General features: G+C 45.5%; 1 protein-coding gene across 1 annotated transcript in view; it reads left to right on the top strand.

Annotated features, from left to right (window-relative positions):
• TUSC3 (tumor suppressor candidate 3) overlaps positions 1–13233 on the top strand; it is a 362952-nt gene that overhangs the window by 271006 nt on the left and 78713 nt on the right. The window contains exon 7 of the mRNA XM_019526355.1: positions 13061–13124. Coding sequence (XP_019381900.1) covers positions 13061–13124 — 64 coding nt within the window. The remainder of the gene's footprint in view (positions 1–13060; positions 13125–13233) is intronic.

Below are 13233 nucleotides of genomic sequence, written 5' to 3' on the forward strand. Positions count from 1 at the left end.
GGAAATTCTTTCCTAGCTAATCTCAAAAAAAAAAAAAAAAAGCCTCCACGGCTAGTCTTCCCCAGCTTCCCTCTCTTCCCCTCCCTTGCCATTAGCCAGAACCTTCCACTATTTTCTGGTGTTCTTGGCTATCTGGCATTCCTCTGGCCTGGTGAGGCATTCCTCTCAGATGCCTTTGCTCTTTAGTAATGGTTTTCAACTTGTGGCCCATGGACCCCTGGGGATGTTCAGATGATGTCTAAGGGGTCTGTAGAAGATAACTGATCAATAAAAATATATGAATACTCATAATTATAATTCAAAGGGGTCCATACTTCTGTTCAGAATTTCCAGAGGAGTCCATACATCCATTCAAAATTTTTTAGGTAATCATAAAGGAAAAATGTTGAAACCTACTACCCTATAGGAGCTGATTTCAGGCCTCAGGGCCCAACCCCTTCTGCTTGCCTTGGAGTTAGAATTCTTCTCATCCTAGACTCACAAGAGCAAGACTGCTTTGGCAGTTCCACCTACTCCCTTTCCTTGACTAGACAGTATCCAAAACCATAAAAATATAGACAGGAATGTACGTAAGGGATACAGTAATAACAGTAACATAAATGGATACAGCATAACCTTGGCTTTCCAGTGAGACCACATATGCCATTTTAGTATAGTAAAACATAAGAAAACCTTCATGACTTACTGCAGACCTCCAAAACGTAATCAGGTTTGTGGCAATTACAAAGGTTCTTTTCAAGCTATTCCTAAGAGCAAATGATGGTTATTAAGAATCAATTTAGTTTTTGTATTTTAACTTCATCTTAAGCTGAAGAATGTTCATACCACCTTATTTTATTTTATATTCCATTTTATGCTAGTTATGCTCTTGGCTGTTTTGTCACGGACCTGTGGAATACAAACTGGCCTGTGTCAAATCCTATTGTAAACTAATAAAATAAATGCAGTCATTTTATCTCATTAAAAATGTTCTATTTATTTTATACTTTAGGAGGGGCAATATCACACAGATATATGAAGCTCTTAATCAGATCTGAGCTCCACTGCATATTTGAACATATCTAATATAATTGGTTTTCAAAAGCAGTAGGTAACTGTCCACTGAGTAACAATAATTTTATTATATTTTAAGGACTACGCATTCTAACATACCACCACTAGCCAAAATTCAGGCAGTTTTAAATCAAGGCATTTTTGTGTCCTCAACCGTCAGAGTATTTTCTCCAACTGTGAATAACTCTTGGTCCTGATATCCATGGTGTTCTTGAAGAATTTTAAAAAGAACAAGAAAACAAAGTGAAATCTAAGATGGGGTGAAATTCTGACCTTTCTCAAGGTTTTGCCTTTGATTTCTATAGGACCAGGATTTCATCTTTGTTTTATAACAATATTTGACTTTTGATGTGCAAATAAGTATCTCACAGAGTAATGTGACCAACTGGTTCCAGTCTCTGGGTGCATGTAAATATTCAAATCTACCAGTGGAAACAGCATTTTGGTTTCCACCATCGGATCTGCTACTGCTAATGCATTCTACAAGCATTTGGTGTTTATGGCATGAGCTGCACACACAGCCTGCACAGGTAACAAGCTATGGCCAGGGGTCTCCTATGCATACATCCTAGCTTACTCTGTGGACTCCCTGAGCTGCTGAAGATTGCCAAGAGTAGCTGAGTACACAGGGCAACCCTGACTGGCTGGCAGCTTCAGGGGACCATTCCAAACCCCCTTCCCCACCCCACAAACTTCTGCTCATAGTAACCCCTCACTCCCTCCCTGCTCAGAGATTTCCAGAGAAGAGACTTGGAGCAAATCAGCTTTCTTGTTAATTACAAATTCATCAATTTCTTCACATGCTGTCATAGTTCTTTACCCTTCTCACTGAGGTTGATGGATCCAGGAACTGTGATCTTCTTGCTGTCCTGTGTGCATCTCACCAAAGATTTGAGGGCATTTTGCATGCCCATCTGCAGTTGAACCAGGAGATGCTTATGTTGGTATGCACCCTTCTGCTCAGGAGCCCAATTTATCATGTAGAGCCATTTACCAGACCATACAACTGACAACTTCCATGACGTCCCCCTGATAAAGATAGCACCATTTATTGCAAAATACTCAGGGAGCACTTCCATACTGTCTGCCAATGCTTTGGAGTCTGCAAATGCAAGCAGTGACTGGTGGGAGTAAGTGGATGATCTTGTGCACCTGGAGTGATGAGTAGTGGTTGTGGAACTTTCACATGTGCTGGGACACCTTCATGGACATTGCCTCCGAGCTAGCCTCTCCACATAGTGGCAGAACATTGGCATAAGGAGACTCTGGAGGAGCATGTTGCCACTGCCATGTGGAAGCTCACCACCCCCAAGATCCTGTGCTTCACCACCAACCAGTTTTTCTTGGGCAAGTCTCCAGTCAGAGCGGCAGTCTAGGAAGTGTGCTGAATCATGCAGGATGTGCTGGCAAACCACGTCATCCACCTTGGCAACCCACACAAGGTCATCTTTAGCTTCCTCTGGATGGGCTTCCCCAACCGTAAAGGGGACATTGATGAAACCCACGTCCCTATCCTCTGTCTGCCCCAAAACTGTTTGGAGTTCATAAACTGGAAGGGCTTCTTTTCTGTTATGCTGCAGAGTATTGTTAACCACTATGGCATTTTCACCCTCATCTTTGCCAGCTGGATGAGTGGTACTCATGATGCCAGGGTCTTCTGTAACGCCAGCATCCCTAAATAGGTGGAGAATAGACAGTATACCCCCAGGACCCTCAGCATCAATGTTAGCAGAGTCTTTGTTCTGCCCATCATCACTGAGGACCTGGCCTGCTCTCTTCTCCCCTGGCTGAAGCAGTCCTACATGGGAACCTGCACCACAGGAAGGAGTACTTAAAACACTGCCTCAGCAGGGGCCAGATGCCTGTCAAGTGTTCTGGCCATTGCTACGTGCACTGGAGGGCTCTGGGTATATCCCTTGATATGTCTTCTCTGTCTGCTTCCTCCACGTCTGTGAGACTGGGGGGTAGGGGTTGGGAGGAGGGGAGTCTTCCACAAGGCCTGGGTGGAGAAAACATTTAATATGGAAGAAGCACAATGCACAGGGGCAAGTCAGGATGCACCTTTGTCTGGGCATCAGCACCCAAGGCATGCAAACTGGCAGGAGCTGGAGTCGGGGAAGCACTGGCACATTATCCCCTGGCACACTGGAGCATGAGGGAGCAGCCAGATGCACAAAAGAAATAGGGCAGAAGAGCTTGGGGGCATGAAAGCCCTGGCTGGCTGGATGCCAGTTTTGGGCAATGTGCTTGTGCACTGAGGAACTTCTGCCCCAGTTCCCCAAATTCAGTGTTTGTGGAACTGTTGTTATCCTTGGAATATCACAAAGGGGACCATGGTGGAGGAATCCTTGGCCAGCTAGACACCAGTGCTGCACAGGGGAAATACCCAAATGCCAAGGAATATAATGCAGGAAAGTAATTTGCCTCCACTTGCCTGCTTTTTATTAGTAAAATAGAACTTTTCTTAATACGATTAGTTAAACATTAAACTTTTGAAAAACAGTCCCTCTTTCATTGTACAAAACTATAAAACAGGGGCAGAAGGCAGGGCCATCTCCCCTATGGGTCCCAGGCATGGGAAGGGGTAGATGTTAGGGCCTTGGGCCATAGACTCCAGCTTGTGTGATGTTCTTGTACAATAGTACAGTGGGCTATGGTCATTCCCTTGAGCGTGGTGATCTTATGCCTTGCTAGGGCTGTCCTGGTACCACTTTGGGGGCCTACAGACCCACAGGGACTGCCAGTACTGTTGGGTGGATGCTTGTACTGAGGAAGACTATGGTGTTGGGGGTGGGGATGCCTTCCCAGGAACATCAGGCACCATGGTCCCAATCATACCACTCATGTCCAGCCCCTTGGAGAGGGCAGGGCCAGTTGCCCCTTCTCCCACCAGCTGCTGCCTCCAAGTATCTCCAGCTCCATGTTTCTTGTCTCTGTTCTTCCCACTCCATGTACCATTTAAGGTCTTAGACAGCCCAAATTCCTTCCTTTCCCTCTCCCCCCACCTCTCCTGTGATGCAAAGTGCAAGACTTCTGTTTCCCATCTGAACCCTCAAGGGGGAAAGTGCTCTGGCTGGGAACCGCCATGGTGACTGGGGCTGGACAGATGCCTCTCATAGCACATAGGCAGTGGGGCCTGTAGTGTCTCCCAGACAGCGAGCATCAGTGCTCCTTCAGACTCTAAGTGGCCAAAAAGCTACCCAGGTCACTGTCCATGAACTCCCTCTTCTGCTGCTGGAACTTGGTCAGGTCTGCCAAGGTGCAGATAGCATCCTTAAGACACCATAGCTGCTTACAGATGTGAAAAAAAACCCAGGGCTTTACTTTTAGCTTGGCACATCACTGCACTAAACACAGTGCATGCCTAGAGATGGCATGACATTAGTTTGACCCAGCTCACCCAACGTCTGTATAGATCATGTGCTTCAGGAGGGCTTTTTGGTGCTTTTATCTAATAGCTGATTCAATCGGCTATTAGAGAGAAGCGCCAAACAGCTCTGCTAGAGTACAGTCTCTACAGAGACCTGGGCAAGCGGTGTCAAACTAATGGGATGCCTCTTCAGGTAATATGCTGTTTTGATTTATTTTTTTTCCATGTCTGTCAGCGGCCCATGTGGCCATTTCCACCGCCATACCTTGTGCCTTGGCAGACCTTGAGTAGGCATCCACCACACTCAGTACCCATGCTCTGCATCTCCTTTCTCTCTGCGTGCCAGTTTTGCAGCTCATGAAACCAAGAGTTGGCTATGCATGCTTGGCACTCACATGCAGCTACCAGCACCTCAAGCATCTTCTCCTTGTTGTGCTGTCATCCCTTTGATATCTCTCATCCTCCCCACTGCTGTGCAGTGGCTAGTCCTTGAGCCTCTGTCTCTGCCTTCCTGCTCTCTCCTCCCTTATACAAGTGTTGTTCCGGAAAAATAGAGAGGAAACACCACAGCTTTGTAAAATGTATCAAGCTTTTCTAATTACATGGGGTATAGCTGCAGAGGTTTTGCCCACTGTCACCTTCTCTCAGCCAGACACTCCCATAGCAACAGAAGCTGGAAATGGTAAGCTCCCCATCACCTCTGTCATCTTCAGAGGCCAGAAACTGTGCTGTGCTCCCCACACCCAGCATTTCTGAAAGCACTTTCCTAAGGGGATTGTCCTCTGACTAAACAGCAGGCTACACTGCCTTGCAGGAAGGCTGCCTAGGAAAGAGAAGGACTTTATAAGGACCTTATAGCATCGTTGAAAAGTAGGGCTGGAAAGTATCTCCAAAGGCCATCTCAGTGCAGTCAGCATGGATTCATCAAGGGCGAATCATACCTGACCAACCTGAGTGCCTTCTATCATGGCTCTGTGTATGCAGGAAGACCAATGGATGTGGTATACCTTGATATTAGCAAGACTTTTGATACGGTCTCCCACAACAGGCAAGTTAGGAGAATGGACTATAAGATGGACAGAAGAGTGGCTGGAACATTGGACTCAGACAGTGGTAATCAGTGGCTGAACCTCGAGTTGGCAGCCAGTATCAAGTGAGTTCCCCAGGGGTCAGTTCTGGGGCTGATTTTGTCTCATTGCTTCAACAACCAGGGAGATAGCATAGAGTGCACCCTCAGCAAGGTTGTAAATGACACCAAGCTATGGGGAGTAGTAGATACATTGGAGGGTAGGGCTATGGTTCAGAGTGATCTAGACAAATTGGAGGATTGGGCCAAAAGGAATTTCATGAGATTCAGCAAGGACAATTGCAAATTCCTGCACTTAGGATGGAACAATCCCATGCACAAATACAGGCTAAGGGCTGAGTGATTGGGCAGCGGCTCTCCAGAAGAGGACCTGTGGGCTACAGTGGACATTAAGCTGAATATGAGCCAGTACTGTGCCCTTGTTTCCAATAAGGCTCACGGCATACTGGGTTGCACTGGTAGGTGTGTTGTCAGCAGATCAAAGCAAGTGATTTTTTTCCCCTCTATTCAGCACTTGTGAGGCCACAGCTAGAGCACTGTGTTCAGTTTTGGGCCCCCGACTACAGAAAAGATGTGGACAAATTGGAGAGAGTCTAGTAGAGGGCAACAAAAATGGTGAGTGGGCTGGGGCACATGACTTCTGAAGAGAAGCTGAGGGAACTGGGCTTATTTAGTCTAGAGAAAAGAAGACTGGGAGGGGATTTAATAGCAGCCTTCAACTACCTGAAGGAGGGTTCCCAAAGAGGATGGAGCTAGACTGTTCTCAGTAGTGACAAATAACAGGACAGTACAGCCAGTGTCCTGCTGTGGCAAGGTTTGTTAAGAAATGTTGAGAGAAAAAATGCTCCAAGCAAAAAAAATTGAATTTCCAAAAAGCCAAGGGGGAGTTTCAAAAGAAGACCTGTGATATGAAGAACAGATGGATATTAGCAAGAAAGGGAAGAAAAAGTGAAAGAGATTCAGCATCTCGGTGACATACACAATAAGCACTGTTTTTTCAATACCGCCAAAACTATCTGTGGTCCGAGCACTTGGGGACAAACCCCCATGAGACCCCATGAGACCCAAGGAGGGGAGTGACCCGATCAAGGAATTTGTGCCTCAGTTCCACCCCATGACATCCAGACAGAGATGACTTCAGAGTCCCTCCAACCCTTGACAAGGTGTGGAAATCCATCAAACAGATGAATGACAAGGCATTTGGAGCAGATGGAATCCCCACAGAAATCTTTAGGCGGGGGGAGAGGAGCTCACATCATAGTTCCATGACCTTATCTTAAGGATCTGGAATGGTGAGAAAATCCCAGATGACTTCAGGAACTGCATGGTTGTGATAAACGTCAAGAAAGGAGACAGGTCCAACTATGAATATAACAGAGGGATTGCCTTCCTGTCCACCACAGGAAAGATCATTGCGAGAGCCTTCCTAAACCATCTTCCACTTGCTGAAGAGCTCCTCCTGGAATCTCAGTGTGGGTTTAGGGCATCAAGAGGGAAAGCTGACATGATCTTCACAGCTGCAGGAAAAATTCTGGAAACAAACCTTTCTACATGGTCTTCTTTGACCTCACTAAATCTTTCAGCTCTGTTAACCAAAAAGCACTGTGGAGGATCCTTCTGAAGTACGATGCCACCTGAAATTCATCACCATTCTTCACCTGCTCCACAACAGTATGCAAGTGTTGGTTCTCAGTAACAGATCTATCTCAGATCCTCTTGGAGCTAAGCAAGGATGCATCATCACTCCAACACTCTTGTCGATATTCCTTACCATGATACTACATCTGACCACTAATAAGCTCCCAGTAGGAGTGGAGCTAAACTACCAAATGGATGGTAAACTGTTTAATCTCAGCTGGCTCCAAGCCAATCCTAAGACAACAACCCTGACCCCAATCGTCAAGCTTCAGTATGCTGATGATAGTGTAGCCTATGCTTACTCAGAAGCAGACCTTCAGGCAGTCATCAACACCTTTACTGAGGCATACAAGAAAATGGAACTGACACTTAACATTCAAAAGACTAAGTCCTCCATCAGTAAGCTCTTAATGAGCAGTCTCCAGCTATGGTAATTCATATTCATGCTAAGACTCTGGAGAACATTGAGTATTTCCCATATCTTGGAAGCTCTCTCTCCCAGAAGGCTGATATTAACAAAGAAATCCAACATTGCCTCAAAAGTTCAAGTGTAGCATTTGGACACCTGAGGAAATGAGTTTTCAAATATTGCAATAAACCAAGCTCATGATTTATCAAACAGTTGTGAGCCCCACCTCACTATACAGAACTGGGACCAAGAGACACCTCATGTCATTGGAGAAGTAACATCAATTCTGCCTGCAGAGAAACCTTCTAATCCAGTGGGAAGACAGGCACACCAACATTATCATCATCTCGCAAGCAAATACCATGAACATCGGGGCAATGATCATCCAAAAACAACTTTGCAAGGCTGGCCACATCATCTGGATATCTCACTCCAGATTCCTAAAGCAAGTTTTATTTCCCCAGCTCAGTCAAGGTGTATGCTCAAGAGCAGGGCAGAGAAAGCACTTCAAGGGGGTCCTCACGGCCAATTTGAAAAAATGCAACATCAACTCATGGGAGACTATTGTCCAGGACTGCCCCAAATGGAGGCAGAGTCTGCTGCAAGGATTTCAGTACTTTGAAACCTTATGATGAAAACAGGAGATGGAAAATCAGGGGCAGCAGAAACAGCATGTTGTGGACTGACTCAAGAATCTGGAGCCACCTACCCCACGTGGAAACAAGCACCTGACTTGCGTCAGTCTGTCAATCCCAGATTGGCCTCATCAGCCATATCCAGACACACAGATAGGACAGTCATGGAAGACAGTCACCCTCGACTGTGAGGGATTACCAAAGAAGAAGAAAGCAGATGGACAATAAGACATGTGTCCTGCTTTGCAAGGATTGTTAAAAAATTCTCTGGAGATCCAAAGAAGAGCGCTATATGCCCTGCTCCAAAGGAGAGCAAAAATCTCCACAGCTTCTCAATCTGATATTGGGCTAGAACTCCTTCCTGACCCCAAATCTTGAGATTGGCCTGACCCTGAGCAGAGGGGCATGATCCTCTAGCTAGGAATCTCCAGGTTTTAGTCCCAGTAGGAGCATTAGGTAGCCAAAATTTTCACCTTTAGTTCCAGCCAATACCCAGCATTTTTAAGAACATATTAAAAACAACCATAAACCCAAAACAGTGATGCATGTTAGAGGGTTTGGGTTTTTTTTTTTTAATCCAAGCAGCAAAACCTACTTTGCTGTAACTTCCAAACAGGCAGGAATGGGCTCCTCTCACTGTTTTGTTTCCTGGATGTGCAGTCTAGCTGGGATTCATGGTTTCTGACTGAATAGGCAAAGCTCTCCAACCCTATCACTGCAAGAACAATGCAGTACAGTCGCATCTTATGCGTATTTAACTTACGCGATTTCAACTATACATGCTCCGCTGCTGGGGCTGGCTGCCAGGTGCCAGCCAAGGCATGGCGTGTACTGCGGCACTGCATGGTACTGCCTGCATGTGCCTGCATGTGCTGACATGCTGGGGGGCTGACACTCAGCTGGCTACCCTGGCAGGGCAAGGAGTGTGTGTGGAAGGCGCAGCTGTTGCACTACATGCATGGGCTGTGCGGTGCCGCGCCCGCCTTGTCCGGGCCCTGCAGCAGCAGCAGCTGCTCAGCACTGAAGCTCGGTGATTTCAGCCATACGCACTGTCTTCGGAACGTAACCCCAGCATAAGATGCAACTGTACTGTACTTTCTTCCAGCATCACCATGAGAAAAACAACCTAGTGGTAGGACCAGTCTTTACTACTGTGTGAGGGAGTCCCTTTCCTTCTTTGCTCTACTCCTACAGGAACTGCTCCCCCAAGATGTGTAAAAGTCCCAGATAGGGATTGCACACTTTGATCGTGTGAGTGAAAAACTGGGTATTCCTCTTAACATGAGAATGATGCTAGAATGCTACTTGTGGCTGTGATTATGACAAGGTCACCCCCAAGGATGCCTCAATAATCACAGCGAGGATTTCCTCAATAATCAAACAAGGTTTTTGCTCACCCATCCCACCCCAAGCACAGCCCTGCTTGCTGCTGCCATCAACTCCCATGCTTGCTTCCTATGCTTTCAAATTCGAGGAGATGGAGATGTCCAATCCATATCCACTTTTCTGCTCCCAAGCCATGGTGAACTTCCAAGCTAGCTACCTGCCTATATGTCCTGACATAGCAGAGAGAAGTAGACATTGGGAGATGTATTGATATATGTTCTCCTAGGGATTGGGGCAGGGGAAGGGCAAAGTCTTTCTAGGATTGAGGCAGGGCTGCATGGGATTTTGAAAGTGCAGTTCAATGATTGTTTCTCCTGTGAGCCTCAGATCTGCCTCTCAGGCCCAGATTTTGTAAAAGAATCTGGGGCTGGAGCTCTCAAGTGCTGCCTCAAGTGACCTCTCATCTACAACTTTGATGTCACATCCACCTCTGCTGCAGCACTAGAGACAGCTGTGCCTGTTTCTGTCTTTAGGGACACTTCCCTTTTCAATAGTGCCCATCTTCAACAGTGCCCATTTTTAACAATATCATTTCTGTTCCCTGAGAAATGAACTTGCCAGCCCTTCCCATAACTGTACCTTTTCACACATTTCCCACTTACCTTTCTGTCTGCCTTCTGTGCCCTGGGAAGGCTGCAGTACAGGGAACCTCAGTGCTTGTCCCTATGTAACCTTAGAATGCTTAGGAAATAAAGATTTTGCTACTTATTTGCAACCTGGGAGGGCAGGGGTGCCTGATTATAGCTGTTCCTGCTGCTGGGAAGAGCTGCTTGATCCAGGTCTACCCAGGGAGCACCTGTTAACAGGAATCACAGAACTGGTTTGACGGTGGGGTGGGTGTTGGTTGAACTATGGATGGAGTTTGGAAGGACAAATGATTGTGTTTTTCACTGCATCAGAGATGGGTGGAGGCTGTATTTCCAGCATTTGCAGGAAGGAGCATTGTTATGCTCTTCTTAGCCACAGAGGATAGCCTTGAGGGTTAAACAGGTTGTTGTACCCAAATATGAGTTACTTTCTCCCTTGGTGACTTATGATGTGTGAAATGGCCCAGGGCCCTGGATAGATGCCTTTGGTCCACCTCGGAGAAAAGATGAGGGGTGGGAGGGATGACCTTACAGTTATTCACAGAATTTACAACCATTGGTACCTTGAGCCCTGTGCATAGCCCACCTAGGGTGGAGGATTAACAGCAATCCCCACCCCTGCCCATAATTTTGTAGATACCCACAAGTGGCCCCTCCTGCCTAGGCATGGTCCCTTCCCTGGGAAGTGAGGTTGGAGGTTTCGTCTGTACAGCCAACCCTTGCTTAACGCTGCTTCGCTTATTGCTATTTCGCTATAATGCTCATTTTAAATTAACACTGGATTGAACTTAGCGCTCAGTGAGTTTCATTATAATGCTCGTGGTCACCATCTTGGGTCATTAAAAATGCTTGTGGTCACCATCAAAAACTTTGCGTCATCAAAAACTTTTGGTTTCGCTTAACACTCGTTTCACTTAATGCTCGGTTTTTTGGGAACCAATTAAGAGTGCTAAGTCGGGGTTGCCAGTACCTGGCTCCCCATCACTTCCATGTAGTGCTGCATAGAACCTTGCATATACATGTGCGGGGCTTGCTCTGGGGGCATCATCCTCTGTGCTAGGACTGGGAGGAGGGGTGGGTAGCTCTGAGTCTTGAGCTTCTGGGTCTTTGGGTCTGTATCTGGGTCCTGGGACTGGGGTTCTGGCTCTGGCTCTCAAGGTTGCAGAGGTTTGGGTCCTGTTCAGGGGACACATCCCCCTGCCCCCTGGCCAGTGCCTTCCTGGTGTGCAACATGGGGCTGTGGAGAGGGGACACATTTTCCCAGTCCCAAAGTTGACAATGGACAGGGGTTGCTCTACACTTGTCTAGAGCAGTGGAGTGCAGCCCCTTTCACAGTCTCTCACTGGAGGGGAATGGGAGTCCAGAGCAATGCATGCTGAAATGGCAGAGGGCATCACAGTACCTCCACTTGATAGGGTGAATGTACAATTCTTCTCTGGTAGAAGCTGCACTGGAAGTAATCTTTCCCGTATGATTCATGGTAGAGATTTCCATCATGCATGCCATTTTTAGACTGAGGGAAGCACTGTGAACACTTTAACACCTAACATTTCTACCAGAGGAACTGTATTTCTACCAGTGGACATGTAACACTTGTACATACCTCTCGTGGAAAATTTTGCTTGATGCATCATTGTTGCACGATAGTTTCATACCATACTAAACAATTGCAAGAAAATTTGTGAAAAACACTAAACTACTGGTTAATTTCACATATGTCCATGTATAGTTAGAATACCTTATTTTTATGAGGGACTTTTTATTAACATGTAACGGTATATAAATAAAAAGCAAAAAGAGACTGATGAAACTCTAGGAAAATGGTACTCAAATATGAACAATCAAAAATGGATGGGAAACTTCAAAAGAAAATATTCTAAGTTTCAATTTGATTTCATGGTGGTTGCATTATTTAAGGCAGGGGTCAGCAGCTGTTGGCCCATGGGCCAGATGTGGTCCATGCAGAGATTTGATCTGGACCTGCCAAGGTTTGATCTGGCCAGCAGCAGCTTTCAGCAGCATTGGTGTAGACAATCAACAGCTGCATGCAGTGGCAGGCAGTAACTGGCAAAGGAAGCAGCAATGGCTGAGTTGAAAGTGGTGGCCCATCTTGTAGCCACACTTTGGCCCACCATTGGTAAGAGGTTGCTGACATCTTACTTAGGGAATAAGAAACCGCACTTAATACATCCAGTAAAAGGGAAATTACGTTCATTGCATTGAAATACAGGTTAACACTGGGCAATGAGACCCAATGGGAGAACAGCTGTGGATCACCATTAAAGGTGATTGCCCTCTTATCATCTTCATACAAATATAGGTGCTGTTCAGAGGAATACAGATGGTTTCCTCATGATTGGAATTCTGTAGATATTCTAAAGTTCACTGTGATAGGAAGGCAAAAAAGTGGCAACATCTCCCGGGGTTCGCAAATTCTGTCCAAAATTTGGTCAATCTAGGTCCCTCAGGCATGCTTTAACACTGAACTTTCAATAAAGCCATACTTCAGTACATCCTTAATCCCATCATCTCCCCACACAACAAAGCAGTGGCTAAAAGCAGTGTTAGGCAGTATCTCAGAACTATTACTTCTGAGAAGAACTTGAAATCTCTTTCAGTGTGTGAAGTGTAGAAAAAAATCTGGCATAAATACAGATCAGATTTTAACTGTGTGATTTACAAAATCTGCATGATCATTCTAGTATATTGTATTTATTTGCATATTAACTCTGCTTTAAGTATTTTTAGCTTTTCACACTGGCTTTATACTTAAATATCTTATTGCTTATTCACCATTTTGCAAGACAGGTTTTATTTTAATAGACACAAATAATAATCATTCCATTTTCAGTGTTCTTAATGATTATTTTTTTGTATTTTCTTTTTATTTTACAGAGTTACATACATGGGAGCAGTCAAGCTCAATTTGTTGCAGAATCACATATTATACTACTACTGAGTATCCTTCAGAATGGTAATGAATAGAAAAAAACAAGGAAAAGCAGAGTCTTCTATTAAATGAAATTGTTCTTGACAGTGAATGCTACTGAAGCCTTAAACAGGTATTG

This window comes from Gavialis gangeticus, unplaced genomic scaffold (genome assembly GCF_001723915.1).
Source record: "Gavialis gangeticus isolate Ggan-Ray unplaced genomic scaffold, GavGan_comp1, whole genome shotgun sequence".
NCBI lineage: Eukaryota > Metazoa > Chordata > Crocodylia > Gavialidae > Gavialis > Gavialis gangeticus.